The sequence below is a fragment of the Phyllostomus hastatus genome, unplaced genomic scaffold, assembly GCF_019186645.2.
Source record: "Phyllostomus hastatus isolate PE091 unplaced genomic scaffold, TTU_PhHast_1.1 phas_scaffold_555, whole genome shotgun sequence".
In the NCBI taxonomy this organism is placed as follows: domain Eukaryota; kingdom Metazoa; phylum Chordata; class Mammalia; order Chiroptera; family Phyllostomidae; genus Phyllostomus; species Phyllostomus hastatus.
The window spans coordinates 1,477,379-1,496,785 of record NW_025334036.1 but is presented as its reverse complement, the minus strand read 5'-3'; the positions used below and the strand labels follow the sequence as shown (position 1 = coordinate 1,496,785).

The 19,407-nt window shown below is 65.3% G+C and overlaps 1 protein-coding gene across 1 annotated transcript in view; it reads right to left on the bottom strand.

Annotated features, from left to right (window-relative positions):
* IL16 (interleukin 16) overlaps positions 1-10,721 on the bottom strand; it is a 47,218-nt gene extending 36,497 nt beyond the window's left edge. Inside the window, exon 1 of the mRNA XM_045824873.1 lies at positions 10,621-10,721. Coding sequence (XP_045680829.1) covers positions 10,621-10,660 — 40 coding nt within the window. The 5' untranslated portion in view covers positions 10,661-10,721. The remainder of the gene's footprint in view (positions 1-10,620) is intronic.
* Positions 10,722-19,407: the final 8,686 nt, after the last annotated feature.

Genomic DNA, 19,407 nt, shown 5'->3' with positions numbered 1-19,407 from the left:
GGCCGCCTCCCCGGCTCCTCTCTGCAGCTGCCCAGCAGGGGCCGCGGCACCGTCTACTCCAGGACAGCCGGCAGAGAGCGAGCACTGGACACACTCCGTCCCGGAGGCCGGTGTCACGCCAGGTCCGGGCGCTGGCGGCTGGGACGCTGTGAGTCAGACCCTGCCTCCACCACCTGCTCCGGACAGGTGACTGGGGCCGGCGCGGCCGACCTGGCACGGCTCGCGGGCCCCCGACCGCAGCCATCTGACTTCTCAGCGGGAGGAGCCGCGCTGCAGAAGCCGGGCCGCCGGGCGGGGCGCGCCCCCGCGGAGCCCAGGCCACCATCTGCCGGGCTGGCAGGGAACAGCCGGGCCCGCCCGGCACCCCAGCACCCCGGCAAGGCCCCTCGCCTTCCCTCCCCTAGGCCGCTCGGCAGCCGCCGGGAGGGCAGGAAGGGAGCACGTGACCCTGGTGCCCACAGTGTGCCTGGCGCACTGTAGGTGCTTTACGGAACCGTCAGCTCGCACAACCCCACCGCCAACCTCAGAGACGGCCCGGGCTCCGTGTCGCAGGGGACAAAGCCACTGCAAGGACGGTCACTGAGCAGGTCCCCGGGGCACTCACGGCCCCTTGCTGGCTCAGCCAGCTCCCCAGAGAGCGCATTATCGGCCAGGAGTCCGGCCCATGGGCACCCGATGCGAAGCCCAGGCTCCTCCCGGGGTGTCGTGGGGCCCGTCTGTGCGGGATGTCCCTAGACAATGCGCCGGCCCCCGGGGGGCTGACGCAGCCCAGTGGCTCTCCGAGTCGGGTCCCAGCGGGCAGAACCGGCGTCACCTGCTAGCCCTCCTGAACCTGAAGCTCTGTGGATGCCCCCCCGCCGCACTGCTTCCCAGCCCCTGCAGGTGGCGCCACTGCAGGCTCCAGCTTGCGAACCAGGCACGTGACTTACCCGGAGCACGTGGAGGAGCACACAGCGCGGAGGGAGACGGTGCCTCTGTGTGTCCCATCAGGTTGACGCCCAAGTGACCGGGCGCTGCTCCCCACATGTGCCCTCGGAGAGCCTAACCTACGGGTGACCTTTAACCCATCTGCCCCCGACCGTGGGCCCACACGGCGCTCCGGCGGAGCACAGCCTGTGTGCGCCGTTTGTGTGGCCTTCTCTCCTAAAGAATGGAATGCCCCCCACGCTCACCCCCCAGTGTCCCAGGGTGTCCCAGGGGCTTTAATGAGGGAGTGGGTGTCGCCACAGGGGCCCCTGGCATTCCCCGAGAGGCTGTGGTGACCCCGAGAATGGAAATGAAAGCGCGAGCCTGGGGGGGCCGTCCTGGCCTCAGACAGAGGGGACCTCCCAGCGGAGGCCGGGACGGGGGACGAGGGACAGCACACAGCGGTGCAGGGGGCCCCGACCAGAGCACACGACCCGTGTGAACAAGCGTGCGCCCCACACAGGAGCCCGGGAACGCGGGGAGCACACCTCGGTGGACGCGGAGGGCCACACCGGGAGTCGTGGGCGGGGTTTAACTCCCCGCTGACTCACTGGACAGATCTCCCGGACAGAAAACCAGCACAGAAACAGCGGCCTTGAATGACTCATCAGACCAGATGGATCCATTTAATTGACTACTTTTACAGCGTTTCACCCGAAAGCAGAATACACATATGTTCTTTTCAAGTTCACGAGGCCCATTTTCCAGGAAAGACCGCAGAGGAGGACTCACAACGAGTCCCGATAAACTAAAGATTAAAATCGTACCCAGCATCTTGTCTGACCACACTGGTGCAAAACCAGAAATCAATCACAGGGAAAACAGGCAGCCACATGGGGTCACAAAACAGTGACGGGGGCAACAGCGAGGTCCAGGAGGAGATCAAAACACACTGGAGACACTGAACAATGAAAACACAACCACCCCAAATCCATGGGAACCTGTGCAGCAAAACCCACGGGGGAGAAACCCACAGCAGTGTGGGCCGGCCCCAGCAAACATGAAAAACTGCAAATAAATGATCTCACCTCACACCTGAAGGGACTAGAAGAAAACAGCAAAGCCCGAAGTGTGTAGGAGGAAGGACATTGTAAAGATCACAGTGGAGATGAACAAAACAGAGTTTTAAAAACCAGTACAAAATACTGGTGCAGCCAAGACCTGGCTTTTTGAAAAGATGAGCAAAAGTGATAAACCTTTAGACAAACTCATCAAGAAAAAGGGGGGGAGGCACCCAAATAAAATCAGAAACAAAACAGAAGTTACCAGTGACACCACGGAAATGGGTGCAAAGGATTACGGGAAAAGACGATTCTATGCCAACAAAGCAGACAACCTGGAAGAAGTGGGCTGGTTCCTAGAAACGTACAAGATTCCCAGGCTGCATGAAGACGACACAGGAAGTCTGAACTGACCAATAACTAACAACAAAATCAAAGCAGGAATCCCCAAACTCCCAACCAACCAAAGTCCTGGACCGGATGGCCTCACGGGTGAATTTTACCCACAATGTTCAAGAACTAACATCTTTCTTTTGCAAACTATTCCCAAAAACCCAAGAAGAGGGAAGGCTTCCAAACTCATTTTATGAGGCCAGCATTACCCTGATCCCAAAACCAGATAAAGACACTACGAAAAAAAAAAGAGAGAGAGAAAGAAAGGAAGGAAAGGGAGGGAGGGAGGGAAGATTTCAGGCCGATCTCCCTGATGAACTTGGATGCAAATGTTCTCCACAAAATCTCAGCCAAACAAACTCAGCACCACATTACAAAGGTCACACACCGTGACCAAGTGGCACACACTCCTGGGGTGCACGGTTGGCAGGACCTGCCTATCAATCAACACCGTGCAGCACACAGAGCAAATGAAGGCTGACAATCACATGGCCACAGAAACACACAAAAGGGGTGGGGCAAAAATAGGCTCACAGCTGTTTGCATGGAAAATCACACAATAATTCATGAATGACACAAGAGTAAACTCTGTTTCGTGTGCTCACAACCATAAACCCACTGTTGCCGACCCCTGTGCACACAGAGAAGACACTGGACGAAGGTCAACACCCACGTGCGACCAGCAACTCTCGGCAGACTGGAGCAGAGGGAACGCGCCCGGACGTGGGAAAGGCCGTGCAGGGCAGACCCGAGGCTCACGCCTCCCTCGGGAGAAGCTAGAAGCATTTTCCTTAAGGCCAGGAGCAAGACATCCCACTGAGTGGGGGAGGGTATTCACCAGTGATACCTATGATAAGAGGTCAATATCCAGAATATATACAGAACTCATACAACTTAACACCAAAACCCCCCACAAACCGTATTTTTTGGACTATAAGACGCGCCCCCCACCCAATCTGGGAGGAATAATGGTTCTTAGTGCTGACGTTGAGTTCTGTTTACATTTACACTGGTGAAATGCTATGTTATTTATGTTGTTAAATATTTAACCACATTTTTTGCTTCAAATTTTTTTTTACTATTTTCCTCCCCTGAAACCTAGGTGCATCTTATGATCTGAAAAATACAGTAGTGGGCAAAGGACCTGAATAGATGTTTCTCCAAAGAGGACATACAGATGGCTCAGTGTCACTAATCATCGGAGAGTCGCAAATTAAAATCACGGCCAGGTACCGCCTCACACCTGTCGGGATGGCTACCACCAGTACGTCAGCAAACAAGTGCTGAGGAGGACGCAGAGAAAGCGGGAACCTCGCGCACCGTTGGAGGGAACGTAGAGAGGGCTGGATCCCTGGGTTCACGTTTCAGGGGCCCCCCAGCCCGGGGAGTAGGCTTGGTGAGGGGTCCGCCCTGTGCTGGCCTTGTCACCCACGGGACGCGCCTCCCCCTGAGCCCCAAGAGGGCAACACCAGTCCAGTTCCTGGAGAAGCGCCTGCCACAGTGATTCACCTGGATGCTGCCCCGCCTCCACGTCACACCCTGTGACTGGTGACTGCCACCGCCGAGTCCCCCACCCCTGCCCAGCTGCCACCCTCAGCTGGGCTTTTTAGAATCTGGAATGGCTTGTGGCACTCTCCTACATAAACCCTCCAAGATCTTCGTACTGCTCTAACAAACTTTTATTTATTTACTTATTTATTTATTACTTTATTTTTACAGAGAGGGGAAAGGGAGGAGGAGAGAAAGAGAAACATCAATGTGTGGTTGCCTCTTGTGCGCCCCCTGCTGGGGACCCAACTCACAACCCAGGCCTGTGCCCTGACTGGGAATCGTACTGTGATCCTTTGGTTCACAGACCCGAGCTTAATCCATTGAACCACACCAGCCAGGGCTCCTTTTTTTTTAATTTTAAAAAAGCAGTTCTGTTTTTTTAGAGCAGTCTTCAGCGTACAGAGAAATTGCGCAGGCAGTACAGAGAGTTCCCAGAACTCGCTTCAGCGCACAACACTCCTCCACATGAGAAATCAGCTCCATGCCCTCAGGCCAGCGCAAGGCCCCGCTCCCACCAGGGCCCGCTCTCTGTGCTGCGCTGTGCGTGGGCTCTGACACATGCATGGCATCCCGTGTCCACCAGCACATGAGGTGCAGAGACGTGCGCCGTGCCCCCACGGTCACCCCTCCCCGAGATGGCCTTGCCGTGCCTCAGAGACTCACACGAGGGCCCCCACTCGCCCATTTCCAAGAAGCCACGTCCCTGTCCCCTGAAGGCTGTGGTCCCCACCGTCCCCCCCCCCCGCAAGGCTGCCCTCCGCAACGCCCTTGGCTGCGCCTTCCTGCCCCCGTGTCTGCCCCACACGGGGCCTCTCCTGCCCACGCCCAGCACCTGTCTGACCTCTCCCTGCCTCCTCGGAGCTGGTGAGCGCCCGAAGGTGTCCCGCCAGTCTCCTCGGGCACTTGCGTCCCATCTGTGGGTCCCCGGAGCTGTGTGCACCCCAACCAGACACTCGTGAGCCTGCTCCGGCAGGGCCCCCGCCCGCCCCCTGCTAGGGCGAGCCTGGCCCTTGAGGGCCCAGTGGACGTTTCCTGAGCGAATCCACCCGAACCGAGGGAATAAATAAGTGGCGCTTCTGTGTTCGTTTGCACTTGAGCGTTTACGAAGAGCTCTTCTTGCATGTTCTCAATCTCACGCGTGGGGTCAGGCTCAGAATTAGAGCAACCTCGAGACCGCACTCTCGCTGTGCTAGCGCCTGGAGGCCACGCATGAGGCAGGAGCGAGGGCATTCTCCCCCAGGGACGGAGGCTGGCGTCCCCAGAGGCCCCCTGGGTGGGACAAGTGCGTCAGTGGGCCAGCCCCTCACTGCAGGGCGCAGGGGAGACTCCGGGAGACATGGAACCGCACGCGCTCCCACTAGCGCAGGGCGGGACCCTGCGGGGGGCACAGGAGTGCGCCCGCTCTCCCGGACCCTGCGGGCTGCCCCCTTCCTTCTCCCGATGCCCCCGGCCAGGAAGAAAGCAGGCGTGGGGCGGAAAAACGGCTGTCTCGAGCCCACGGCCAGACTGCAGTCCATCCCCGCTTCCCCGGCGTCGGAGCAGACGAACCACACCGGAGACTCTGTCTCTGCCGGGCCCTCCAGGGGCAGGCACGCGGGCGGGCGCACGAAGGGTTAAGGAGCACCGGGTGGGGGGAGGGAGGGGTCCTGGGCTGGGCGGTGCTCTTCCCAGGCCCAGCCTGGGCTCCTGCACAGCAGGCCTCCCCTGCGGAACCACGGGAAGGGGCCAGGTATCCCGAGGGACAGGGTGGCGGGAGGGAGGCCCTGTTCGGCATCTGGCAGGGACGCCGTGTTCAGTTCGCGGTCTCTGCTTTCACGACCGTGTGCAGACAGTTGAGTCCACGACGCTTTTACGAGGAGGATGTGAGGACCCCCTGCCCGGTCACTCCGGGCTGGGCCCAGCTCCCCGGAGCGTTCCAGACGCGGCCAGGGGCGAGGGGACGCGCAGCCCAGCGTGCGGCGGGGCGGGGCCGAGCTGGGCCGCTGTTCCTCCCCCCCCCCCCCGCCCGCCACAGGCCCCTCCCACGGTCCTTCTGCCCACACAGTCATCTGAGGAACGCCGCTTCCTGCCTTGCATCAGACAGATTTTTTCAGATGAAGAAATCCCTGCTTTCTTTTCTTCTTAATTTGTTATTGTCAGGACGCGCTGAGTCAGGCCGCAGAAATGCGGAGCCCCGGCCCGAGGTCGCCCGCCCGCCTGCCCGCCCGCGTTCGCAGCGGCTCCGGGCGCTCCCCCACGCCTGCTCCCGCCGCCTCGCCGCCTCAGACGCCCGCACTGCCCCTTCCAGCCCAGGCCTCCTGCCGGCTGGCCAGCTCCCAGACGCTTCCCAGGGCTGGGCCAGAGTCACCTCCTCCAGGAAGCCTTCCTGACACCCCCCCCAACTCCCTGGTCCAGGGAGGAGCTGCCCTGTGCCCCCTGAAAGCACTCCATGCTGATGTCCCTCACCTCCGCCTTCTGCCTCTGTGGCCTCACCGACGCCCCGGCACAGCGCGGGCGCTAAGTAGCTGTCCGAGGACGAGAACGAGGAAGGAGGGGGCGTCTCTGGGGTCACACGCAGACGCAGGTGTGACTGAAACACACGGGGGGGGGCAGAGGTGAGTGGCTGCTGGCACGGGGGGTGGGCAGGCCCCCTGAGAGAGCACTGGCCCCCGAGGTGTCCTCCCGGGTCCGAAGTTCGAGGGCTGGGCGGCCTGGGGCCAGCCACGCCCCTCGCTGAGCACCTCGCTTGGGAAACGTGCTGTGATGAGGCTGGACGGAGAACAGCCTCGCTGCCTGGCACGGGCTGGCGCGTCCACCGATACCAGCCCTGCCTTCCCGGAACCTCACTGCGCCTGCAGCAGGGGGTGCAGGACGGGGGGGGGGGGGCCAGGGAGGGGCTCGGCACAGACCGGCGGGCACCGGAGCCGTTCCGGAAGTCCCGGAGCCCCGCCCCGCCCCCGCCCCCCCTCGCTGCGACTGCGCTCGTCTCCCCAGCGAAGGTTGTGTCCACTGCCTCCCCACCCCGTCGGTCTGCGCTGTGGCCGGCAATCCAAGGGCAGCCCTCGTGGGGACGGCCTGGCTCCCACTGCCCTGACTGCAGACCCGCAGGGCCCCGGCAGAGCTCTGGCCACCCCCGGGCGTCCAGGTCCCTCGGCCCCGAGCGTGGGAGCCAGAGCCCGAGCCCCAGCCCCAGCCCCGCGGCAGGGCCCCTGCCTGCCCTGCCCCCAGCTCCCCGCTGCCCTCCTTGCTCTTCCGCCAGCAGCAGGCTGCCCGGGGGGCGTCCAGAGCGAGGGGTCCGTCCCGCAGAGCAGGCGCTGTGCTTTGACCAGGCCTTCACACCGAGGGGCACCCTGTGGACCATCAGTAAGGAGGGGGGGCAGCCGAGAAGGGGCATGGGAGAGTTCTCTGGGGCGAAGGCGACCAGCCCCGTCCTGTTGCGAGTTCGCCTCGCACAGGGGCGCCCATCAGTCTGAAGTGACCGGAGGGGGCACTCAGGATACGCCCGTTTCCCTGTGTGTAACTCCCACCCACAACAGCAGGCACCGAACTCCAGGTAACGACCCTTGCGCTGAGGTGCTCGGAAGTGCACCGCCGCGATGCCTGAAGTTTTCATGGAGATGCACCGAAAAATGGCAGCCGGACAGAGGGAGGGAGGGAGGGACGGGTGGACACGCGATAAGGCAAACAGTGAGGACACGTCACTCGTGGAATCCCGATGGCGGGCCCATGTCCGCTGACTGCGATCCTTCCCACGGTCCCGTCTGAGAAATTCCCGCAACAGTAGTTTGGAAAACACAACGGAAAGCGAGGTGAGTCGGGACCGTGGGGGAGGGGAGAATCCCGCACGGCCCAGGCACCTGCGGGGTTTCCCGAGGCCAGAGAGCGCGGCGGGAGACACTTCGCAGGCGCTGAGACGCGACCCCGGCCCGGCACGGCGGAAAGGCGGCCCGTGGCGCTGGGCGATCCGGCAGCCGCAGGACGACGCGAGAAGGGCAGAGGCCGAGGGGAAGGCCCTCGGGCAGGCAGGGCCTGGGCTGCAGCGCACTCGGGAGCGAGGAGGCGCGGGGTGCCCACCCGGGGGCTAGCCGCTGGCTGTGGGGAGCAGAGACGGGCTCCGGCGCTGTGCTGCAGCGGCTACAGCTCTCATTCCCCGCGACAACAAGCCTCCGTGATTATTTTTAAAAGCTGCTGGCAGACGGGAGGGGCGAACGCTCACACAGCTCCCAGGGGCCGCCTCAGCTGGCGGGACGTGAAACGGGTCTTTCTCCTGCTGCTCCCTGACACGCTGATCCCTGTCCCTGGAGCTTGCTTCTGCACCCTCGGTCCCGCCTCACTCCCGCACACCCTGCACAGCCCAGCTCGGGCACCACCTCCTCCGGGAAGCCCTCCCGGGTCCGCCCGCCGGGTCCGGGGCCCAGTTCGGTCGCGTGGCCCCGCATCTCCCTGTGGTGGCGGCAGTGTCTGTGAGGGGCTTGTTGAAGGCGTCCCGTGAGTTCCCAGGACCTGGCCCCGGGCGCAGAATGCTCTGTGCTCCAGCGAATGTGCTGGAAATCAGTTCCGAGTGTCTGAGAAAGTGACTTCACTCTCTGTCAGTTGAAACATAAACAGAGAGCGGGCAGTGGGGCGAGACCAGGAAACGAACCCAGCCCCATCTGCCTGTCGGGGGCCGCGTGACCCAGCGTTAACCATCCGGGACGCACGGGGCGTCCCCTGGGGTTTGACTTGCTCCCCGGAAGGGATGCGAGGCGAGGGGAGAAGGTACACAGAACTCCCCCCAGACCCCGCCCCTGCCCCTGCCAAGGCCGGCCCGGGGGGGGCCGTCCCAGGGCCCTGAGTGTCTGAGGCCGAGTCGCAGCAGCAGGAGGGAGGGGCCTGTGCAGGAGGCCCGGTGCCTGAGCCTGGGGGCACAGCCAGCACCACGGCCACGGGCTCAGGACCTGCGCTGCTGAAATGGCAGCCCAGGGAGGCCCGCAGAGCCCACATACCCCCAGCAGCTTCCATCCACGGGACGGCCTGTCCCCGCCACGGACAGGGGTGTGGCCGAGGTCCTCCAGGTGGCCACGCCTGCCCTCCCCGTCTTCCCGCAGCAGGCGCAGAGGGAAGGGGGCCTCAAGCACCGCGACCGAGTGACGTGGTGGCGTGGGGCCGGCCAGGCCCGGGCCCGCAGCAGATGGGGTGCTATGAGCACTCGCGGCCAGCCTGCCTCCAGCAACCGCCCTCGGCCGCAGCCAGCCGCCCTGCCCCAGGGGCTGCCCGCACACGGCGACAGCCCCTAGAGGGCACGAGGCCCAAGCCCGGGGCTCAGCTGGTCAGACCTCGCCCACGGCCCGCTCGCCCCTCACGGGTGTGCTCCCGGGAACCTGCTCCAGTGGCCCCCCAAACAGACGGCTGTCCGCTGTTGCCAGGGAGACGGACCACAGACAGCGGTGCAGCCAGGGGCAGCAGCGGCGAGGCCCCGCGTACGCAGAGCAGTCTCGGGGAACTCGGAGCAGCTGGCACGCACCTGGGCCGGCCCCGCCCTCGAGGTCCCCCCTGAAGGCAAACACAGTGTCGTCCACCCCGGAGGGGAGACACCCTAGACACTCAGCCTGCTTTGTACGAGAGAAGGACAGGGACGCCACGGCCACCTGGGGCGGGCCCCTGTCACCATGGGGGCAGCCCACTCAGGGGCACCAGCCTGGGCTCTCGTCCCACACGGCCGCTCAGGCTGCTCCGCAAGCGGGCTCTCGCCGGCCGCACCCACAGTCCCGGGAGGTGGGGGTGCCACCCCCGCTCTGCAGAGGAGGAGCCGTGCCCCAGCCGGGGGGACCCCTGTCCTGAGACCAGGGTGCCTGTCGCTCCCACAGCTGGGACCCTCCCCCAGGGCCACGCCCACAGCCCGGTCCGGGTCCCTGTGCTCCGCCGCCTTTCCTCACGTTCAGGGGTGCTACAGCGGGACCCCCACAGTGGGGCCCACGCAGGGTTCTAGCCGCGTCTTCCCTGCCCTCCTGGGAGGAGTCGGAGTGTGTCTCTGACCCGCCTGTTCTTCTCCATAAGGAAAACCATGTGCTCCCGGCTCCTGCCAGAGTTACGACAGCTGACGCGCTGCCAGTGCCGGCTGTGAGCGCTGGGCACGGGGTTCACGCGTCTCCCTGACGCCTGTTTACGTTCCTGCAGTCTGTGCTCAGACACCCCCGACGGGGGCCGTGCCTGCAGGGCGCACAGGGCCCCAGGGCGTGCCGATGTGGGGGGGAGGGCCCTGAGCCCCTGCTGCGGACACCTGCACCCCCCACCCCCGGAGCCACTGCACCCTCTCTGCTCTGCTTCCCGCCGGCCCCCGAGCCCGGCTGGCGGGGACCCTGCCTCCAGGGCACTCCCACCTCGACACCCCTGAACTTGGCCGCCGACACCGACAGGGGAAGTGGATGCCCCAGAGAGCTGCCCTGGCGGGGGTTCAGTCCCCGCCCCGGGGGTCCAGCAATGCCCCCACGGCCCCTGGCAGGCAGGCTCTCAGGCTCGTGAGCACTGAGCCAGCCTCTGCTGGGACACCGCCGACAGATGGGTGCCGGTCCTGCCACTCCGCATGCTCACACACGTGTGCACGCACACACGCACACGTGACCCCATCCGCACCACACACTTGGCAGCTGAACCAAAACTGTGCTCCCCACCCCCACCCCCCGCCCAGGGCATCGCTCCACACCCTCCATACACCCCCCCCCCACGAGCCCCGAGCAGCAGCCGCACTCACCGGCCCCCCTTCGAGGGAAGATTCTCTTCTGCAGACTCATCCCGGGGGGCTTGGGAGACAGAGGGGGAGTCCCCACGAGCCGGGTCCAGGCGCCGGGGGATCGGCGGCAGCTTCTAGGGCGGACGGGATCGGGAAGCGAGTTAGAACGACCAAGACACTCTCCGTTAGAACTGCTTTCCCTCGGCGGGCGGGCTGGCAGGCAGACGGGGAGGGAGGGGAGAACACTCCCTGCCCCGCTGCCAGCAAGTCTCCGAGTCCCCGGCAGCCGCCTCCAGCTCCTGCCCGCTCCAGCAGCGGTGCGCGAGGGAGCGCTGAGACCCCACCACGTCCACCCTCAGGCCCCGAGCCCCCTCCCGCACCGCAGACAGGCGGGCAGAACCACACGCTGCGCCCCCCGCCCCCGGACCCGGGGTCCCGCGAGAGGGGGCCGGGCACAGCCCTGTCTGAGGTCCCCGGGGGGCGGGGGGGAGCGCCCGAGCCCTGGACCGTGCCCTCGGCTCCCCACGCCCGCCCTTTTCCTCCTACACGCGTCCTGGTGTGCTTGTGCGATCTGTGCAGGAGACACACACAGCACCTCAGGTCCTTGCCCGACACCGAAGTGATTCATTCTCTCCTCCACACACGCGCACACACAGTGCCTGTGTAGTCCGAGTGAAAACGCCTTTCACACGGCCCGCGCGGCGCTGGGGCCGAGGACTCGTGAATGCAGCCTGTGTCCCCAGAAAGGGCGGCCGGGCTCGGGCGAGTGCGGGCTGACGTCCACCAAGACAAACAGGCCCCCCGCCCGCCCGCCCGCGTCCGGACCGGGAGGGACCAGAGCTCGGTGGCTGCCGGCCCGGCCCGGGTGGCGGGGCTCCGAGGTCGGTTCAGCCTCGTCCACCCCAGCTCCCCGCGCGCCTGCTCCTGCCGGGAGAGTCTATTTTTAGACTTGGACAGACGGACTATTATTTTAAATGACCAATTTGATTGCCGGGTTAAATAAATCCTTGGATTCCCCACCAAAAAGACCAAAAAAAAAAAAAAACCAAAAAACAATGAGTGGGCAGAGAGTCAGAGCTGGAAACTGGGGAAGCACAGGGAGGGTTTGGGGACGCAACCACGTGAGACCGGGCGGACAAGCCTGGTGGGTGAGAGAACGTCTCCAGGGAAGCGAGAGACAGCCAGGCTCTGAGTCGCCCGAGTCTGTGAGTGTGCGAGAGGCAACCGCAGCACACATGCAGGTCCCGGGGGGACCCCCGCCCACGGCTGCCCCGGGCCCCCGGACACCCCTCGGGGCCTCCTGGAGCCACGGGCTTCAGGCCCTGCCACCATCGCTTCGCTCAGACCAGGTCCGGGTCACCGTGACCCCTCTCCCCGCCCCGCCCACCCCAGCACATCTGTAGGGGTCACGTTCCCTGCGGCAGCACCGCTGGTTGCCAGGAAACGCCTGCTCCCAGCACCTGGAGTCAGAACAGCTCCCCGCCCCCAGCTCCCCCCGCCCCGCCCCACCCCGGAGGCGGCGGCTGTGGAGCCCCAGCAGCTTGACGTGCTCTGAGGAGCCCTGCTCATCCAGCCCTGCGACTGCAGGTGTGCGAGGCCCCAGCTGCGCCGTGCACGGGCCCGGGCCATTGGAGGACCACCCTCGGGCCGGCAGGGGTGGGGCGGGGGGAGCAGAAGAGGGGGGCTGCTTCACGGAAATTAAAGTGACCGACCATCCCAGGAGGGGGTGTGTGTGTGTTACACTGGGAGACGAATTAACCCGGTCACACGCTCAGGGGTACGGCGTGAGCCACAGACACGAAACGAGGTTTAGAGGAGTCACGCTGAGCTGCCTGAGAGGCACCCGGGCTCCCGGGCTCCCCGCCCCGAGTCAGCCCACAGCCCCGGGACGACCGTCGCTCTCAATCCACACCCTGAAGAGGATGACGGGAAGAGTCAACTCGAAGTCCCACCCTCGTTGGGACTCCCGGGCAGACCTCGTGAGATCAACAGCAAAGGCTGGAGGTTCGAAAGTCGCGGCCTCTGATCCTGTGAATCGAGCTTTTGACGAAGGAGTGATTATTTGGAGTAGCGGGCGGAACAATGGCCCCCCACGGTGTCCGCTCCCGTTCTGGGAGCCGTGAGTATGTGACGTTACTCGGCGGGAGGGGTGCTAGCGACCGTCCACTAGTGGGAACTGTCCTGGACTCGCTGGCCCCACGTCCGCAGAAGCCACGCGGCCGGGAACTCAAGGGCGTGGATCCCCCGCCCCGCCCCGCCCGCCAGCCCTGCACAGTGGAAGGTTAGCTCTGCCAGCACCTCGATTTTTCCCGGGTGAGACCCACTTGGGACTTTTTTTGTGTAAACGGCCTATCAGCTACCTGTCCAAATGTGTATAAAGGTTATCTGGCCAATGGATGGTGGGTGTTTTTTATTTCTTTTCATCTGATTTTCCTCACGTGTTTTTGCCCCCCCAAAGGAGCAGGTCTGACTCCCAGGGAGGAAAGAAGGTGGGGACGGGTGTGCAGGACGCTGTCGTCCTCGAGGGGCCGTGCCTTCCGCATCCTTCTGCTGCGGGAGTGACGGAGGGGACCTTTCTGTCCCCTGGGGGCTGCAGCAAAGGATGGGAGACCACCCGCCGAGACCACCCACACTGCCCTGCGCCCTCCGGGCCTCTGCCCTGCCCCACCCCCACAGCAGTGCCCCACCCCCACCTTCCAGGGCGGGGGGTCCCCAGGCTGTGTACTTGTTGGACTCCCCACCCCCCCACTCAGCCGGCCCCCCTGGGTGGCACTCACCTCAGAGGGCTGTATCACCTGCCCTGGCTGGTCCTTGCGTGCCCCCACCCCCCGGGGTTACAGGCAGACACCCCCCTTGGCAAAGTGGGCTCTGCCCCATCCTGAGCCAGTTCTGACCAGGCAGCCAGGACGCCAGGGGCTCAGGGAGTCTGGCCAGCACGCCCACGACACCCCTCACCGCGGTGGGTGTGGGGTCTGCGTACCTGGGTTGAGCTCTGCGGGTCCTGTTCCCAGGGACGGGCCTGGCTGGCCAAGCCCGCTCCCCACTCCACGGACGGGCCCATCCGTACCCCGCTGGACCTGCGCCTGCCTGGACCATGTCCCACGGAGCGTCGGCCCCCTCCGGGGCACTGGGCCGCGCAGCCTGCCCTGTTCCCTCCTCCCCAAGCTCGAGCGGCTGCCCGACCGGGCTCCAGCACAGGCTGCCCCCGGGACGGACCGCCCCACCTATGTCCAGCTCCCCGAGGGCCCGTGCTGTCCTGGGGTCCGCCCCACGGCGGGCGGCCCAGGGAGCACTGCCCACCGCCTCTGCGGGCGTCCGCACGTCATATCGAGCACTCGGGAGCGGTCTAAACCACCGCCTGCTGCGTCTCCCCAGGGCCACAGACCTCAGAGGCGTCTCTCCCCCTCCCCTGGGGCCCCGTGCGGCCGGCCGCCTCGGCCACAGTCTTGGACCCTGGCCACTTCCCGCACACTCTCACAGACGCAGCTGCCACATGGCACGGGGACGAGGGACAGCCTGCGTGACGGTGACCCCAACGGAGCTGGGTGGGGGGTGCTCGGTGAACACTAGTGGACTGTTTTCCAGTCTAATGGGTCATCGTTAACCTGAACGCCTTTATCCTGTGGATGGCAGATGCAACTAAAAATCAATTTTCTTATTCAACGCACCCCTTCATTTCTAAATATTGTCTGCCTTTAAAATTTGCTTTCACACTCAAAGTTACAGACAGCCTGGGAGGCCAACGTGTGGCACTCACAACGCTCCGTGGTTTTCTGAGCACTTACCTTAAGGCGGCCGTCCCACCCACACAGCCCTGAAACTCGGGCCGTCTCCGGCGGCCCCGGAAGCCACAGATGCTGCGGAACCACTGGCCACCCGCCGGTGAGGGTCGGTTCTCGCCCTGGACCTGTCAACGAGGACCTCCCCTCGGCCATTGTTTCACCCACACCGTGCCCCAGTTTCTCGGCCCAGAGCTGCACGTGGAAACACGTCGGTCTGAGGGGCCTGCCGGACGTGCCCCCCAGGCGGGAGGACGGCCGTCCGCACCGTTCACTCCAAGCCCCAGGCGAACGCGGTCTCGGAGCCGTGGAGTCAGAGCCGGGGTGGCCTGGGGTGGGCTTTCCCACGTGGTCTGCAAACGGCTAGCCTGCCCCGAGCCCCCCGGCCCGCGTCCTCCCTGCAACACCGACACGCGGACCCACTGGCGCGAGGTCGTCCAGGCGGAAGGCAGCGTGGCGCCCCGCCCCCCCCCCCCCCCGGCCCCGGCGTCTCCACTCCCCCCGCAGCAACCCCTGGAGCTCAGCTGAGCGCCTCAGGGAGCCCCCGACGTCGCAGACGGGCAGAACTGGCTTCACCGGCCTTTCACACGCCTCGTACTGTTTTGAAGACACATCCACAAGGATCTTGTGGTTTTGATTCATGATGAAATATTTTCTGCAGACCTAGAGGCACAAGGGTTTATTCTGGAATCCTTTCATTGTTCCATTGCAAATTGTGCATTATGCTCGTGCGTACGTAGGTGTTTCACAGCACGTACACGCAGACACACACACACACACACGTTTTCCATCACTTACCCACGGCCATACACAAAATGCCACAAACCCTGTGGCAGCTGACTGTGTGTGAGTGCCCACGAGCAACCCACAGCGGGCACGGGCCACGGGGGCGCCCGACGCCGGGCGCCAGCACCTCGGTTTCCGCAATGAGGGCTCCCGGGCACCCGCACCGAGCTGGGCACCCACGGGCCCGCCCTCCGGCGTCGCCCTCTCCTGCCCTCCCAGGTCGGCCCCGCGCCCCTGCTCGCTGGGACGGGGCCTCTCCACGGATTCTGGCTCCCGGGGCTGCCTCGGAGCCCACCCTCCCGCGGAGCTTCCCAGCGCCCTGTGACCACACGTCCATCTGCCCGCCCGGGCGGGCGGTGAGGACGCTGAGGGCAGGGCACCAGCAGCTCTGTGCCCCCTCACGCGGCGCAGACTCCGCGTGTCCTGAGCTCGCGGAACGACACGGGCGGCTGAAGACGGGCACCTGCGGCTGCCGAGACAGAGACCTCGGGTGGGGGGGGGTGGCTGGAGCGAGGTGGGGGAGGAGCGGGAGGAGGGCGGGGCTCGGACACGAGGAGTCTGGGGCATCCGCTGGGCCCCAGAGGGCAGGGACGCCCGGCGGGCGGGCACACGAGTGGGAAAACCAGACGTCAGGAGAGGGGCCTGGGTGGGCCCAGACGCCGGGGCATCGGCAGCGCGCAGAAGCAGCCGCCACTCGAGACCAAGGGTTCAGACAGAAGGCGCCCCGGGAGGGCGGTGGGGTCTGTGGCTCAGGGTGAAGCCTCAGGAGACCCCAGGGTGCAAGGGGCAGGCGACGGAGGGGACGGGCGGCGTCGGGGCGGAGAAGAGAGGAGAGGAGAGGAGAAGAGAGAAGGGAAGAGAGAGAGAAGGGGAGAGGAGAGGAGAGAGAGAGAGAGAAGGGAGGCCGCCCCGCACGGGGGCCGGCACAGCAGGGAGGAGGCACCACACCGCGGTTGGGTCTTCTCCGGCTTCGGGACAAACCCAGCGAGCCCCGGGAACCCTCGGCGATCGTCTGGCCTCCCATCTTTCTTGGAGAAAACTCTAGCGTCCAGCACACCTGGGATTCAGCAGCTGTCACTGTCAGCTGTCAGCAGGGGGACAGGCGGCCGTAAGGGAGGACCTGGTCAGCGGTTCAAGGGATCTCCCAAGCCCTGTGCTGACTCGTGCGGCCCACAGCCCTCCCCCGCAAGCCGGCACCCCTGTGCGTCTGGGGGGAGAGGCAGCCCACGTGTCCGTGCTCCGCTGGCTCTTCACGGAACCAACGCCGGGCCGTCGCTGTCTGGTGTCCAGGAGCCCACGTGAGGAGTCTCCGCAGCCGGAAGTCACGAGGTGCCGAGGAAATGAAAAGGAGGCAGGCCTCGCGCGGCCAGCCCCACCCGCAGTCCCAGGTGGTCGGCAGGGGGTGACGAGGTGCCTCGCGGGGGACAGAGGCCTCCCACCTGCCCCTTCCAGGGTCAGACCCACGCCCTGAGCCTCAGGCCGCATCTGCCACTCAAGCAGACGCCCCGGCAAACAGGCAGGGCCTGGGCAGCATGGCCACTTACGAAACCACTCGGTTGCCGTCGGACGCTCAGATTATTGGCAGTTGGATGTCACGACCAAAGTTAACACGGTTACCCCTGCCCCTAAATTCTGCCCCCACCTCTGACCCCTTCTGAGGGCACGTTTCCAGAAACAGAAACGCTGGACCCGACGGGCAGCCGTGCCGGCGGGCTGCGCTCCGGGACAACCGCACGCCGCCGCCCTTTACACCAGCCCCTCCCAGGCGGCGCGCACCACCGGTGAAATGATCCGAGGGAACGGCAGGAGGCTGTCAAAGGCACACTTGCGAGGCGTCCTTCGTGTAATGCGGGAGGCTAGTCACTTCACAGATTTAAAACGGTGCCATCGAACCGCCGTCGCACACAAGCACGCACGCAGTTTTATTCCGACTACGAGAGAGGCTGATGCGCGTTACACCGGGCAGAGGGGCAGGCGCAGCTGGGAGACGAGGGTCTGAGCCCAGCAGGAGGAGGCTGTGTCTCTCCCCGGCACGCAGTCTGACGCCGGTCGGGCCACGCTGGGGGCGGCCCCTTCCAGGGGGTGGCTCAGGGTCCGGGCTGTTTTCCTGGGGAGACGACCCGCAGTCCCGCCCGCTGGTGGCACCCAGCCCACACGCACCCAGGCTGGGGTTCTCTCGGTCCGGACGACGACCATCCTCCGTGAGCAGGTCTCGGCAGACTTCTTCTCGAAGGGCCCGGGGGTGCGCGTACCGCAGGGACTCGGCCCGGCTGCGGCGGGCCCTCGGAGGGTCCCGGGCGTGTGCACGAGGGCGGGCCTGGCTGCGCTCCCGCCAAACCCCGTTTCCAGCAATGGGAATGACTCTGGGAACACTGTTTCATTTTCCTCAATGTTTTTACACTACGTATGCATTACTTTTCCACCACAAGCAAACTACAAACATGTCAACAGGCAGCTGCTCAATAATTCAACTGACTTTCTTCTTTGAAACCTGTGTTCCTTTTCTCGATCCCACTCAGGTGTGCAGACCCTTCCTTCCGCTGGGCTGGGCGGGCCGGGGTGAGTCCGCCTCGCCCACAAGCACCCAGCAACCCTCCCCCCGTCCGTCCTCCCACACTCCCGTTTCCAGCGGTGACGCGTGACTAGGAGAGTGGTGTTTTAAAGTGCGTTACAGTGTGCGTTCCCGTTCCCACCCCGTCCCTAGGCAGCCTGAGCCACGCGGCCCTGCCGGGGGTGGGGTGGGGAAGGGCAAGCAGGGACCCGCACGGAGGGGGCAGGGCAAGTCCTTCAGGTCCGGCACGTCCCCTGGGGCTCCGGGCCCTCCAGCCACCCGGTGGCCTCACGAGCCGGATTTGTCACAGGAAGGGGATTTCTCAACAGACTCTCTCCCCCACTCGTCCCCAGACTATCAGGTCTGGGTGCTCAAGTTCTCCGTTTGCTCCGCAACACAGGGAACACGGCTCTGGGCTGGGAGGGAAACTGCGGCCTAAGACGCTGCCCTGGACGCAGAGGGGTGGCGAAGAGGCCAAGAAATTAGGGCCCACGCCTCGGGTCCCGACGGAGCGTGGACGGGGGAGAGGCTGGAGACAGGAGGGAGACGGAGTGTGGTCCACAGACCCTGGTGTTTCAGGGAGGCCCAGGAGAACGCTCCTGCCCGGTTCCAGCGGGACTCAGCTCTCAGGTGTGGCCTTCAGGAGACGACCGCCTGCGCCACCCAGAGGGAGAGCCCGTCATGGCACACCGGGTGCAGCCGGGCAAGGGCCTGGCGCCGTGCCCGAGGCGGGGAAGCCCCGGTCGGTCGAGGGGATGGGAGGAGGCAGCTGCAGGCCTGGCCGCCGAGTCCCCCTGCCGCGGGGACGGGGGGTCCAGCCTGAGGCCACTGGGGCAGCCACCGGGACAGCTACAGCGCCACTGGGGACAGCCACTGGGACAGCCACTGGGGCAGCCACCGGGACAGCCACCGGGACAGCCACAGCGCCACTGGGGACGGGGGTGAGGCTGGGTCGGTCCGGGAGGGCCGTGACATCCTGACCAGGCCAAAGGACAGAGCAGGTCGCTGACCGCTGCAGCCAGAGCCCCGTCAGCGCCCACCGCACGCCCAGGGAGCAGCAGACGGTCAGCGCTCAGCGGTCACGGCGCTCCGGGCAGAGCTCGGGGAGGGCAGAGCGCGGAGACCCGGCAGCGGCGGGTGAAGGCGGGGGAGCGCGCAGGAAAGGCAGAGACGACGGGCTGATGGAGCAGCGCCCCTGCCCAGCCCTCACCTGGGACCTTCTCTCCCCACGCCTGCCCGTGCCCCCGAGGGCGCCCCGGCCAGGCCAGCACCGGAGCCCCTGCAGGCGACGGCAGGATAGCCAGCCGGCCGGTGCCCCAGGAGCGGCAGCCCTCTGTCCGTGCTGACGGGAGGTGGGGGCTGGGTCTCCCACGTGCCCACACACAGTGGGGCAACTGAGGCTCACCCTGCCTTTCAGGGCCCTCCCTGGGACGGGGTCTCAGCGGCCCCCAACGCCACCTGCTTGACGAAGTGCCTTTTCCAGGCTCCCGTCTCCTCCAGCGCAGTGTGCCCGGCCCCCGTCTCGGGGTCTGTGTCCCAGGGAACCACACCGGCAGCCCTTCCACCCACACCCCTGCCAGCAGCCGAGGTCTCGCTCCTCCCCGCAGGGCCCGGGGGGACTCGGGCACACCCCTCTCTCTATCGCCAGCTGTGACCTCCTTCTCCCTTCTGCTAACCGTCCCTGTAGGCTGT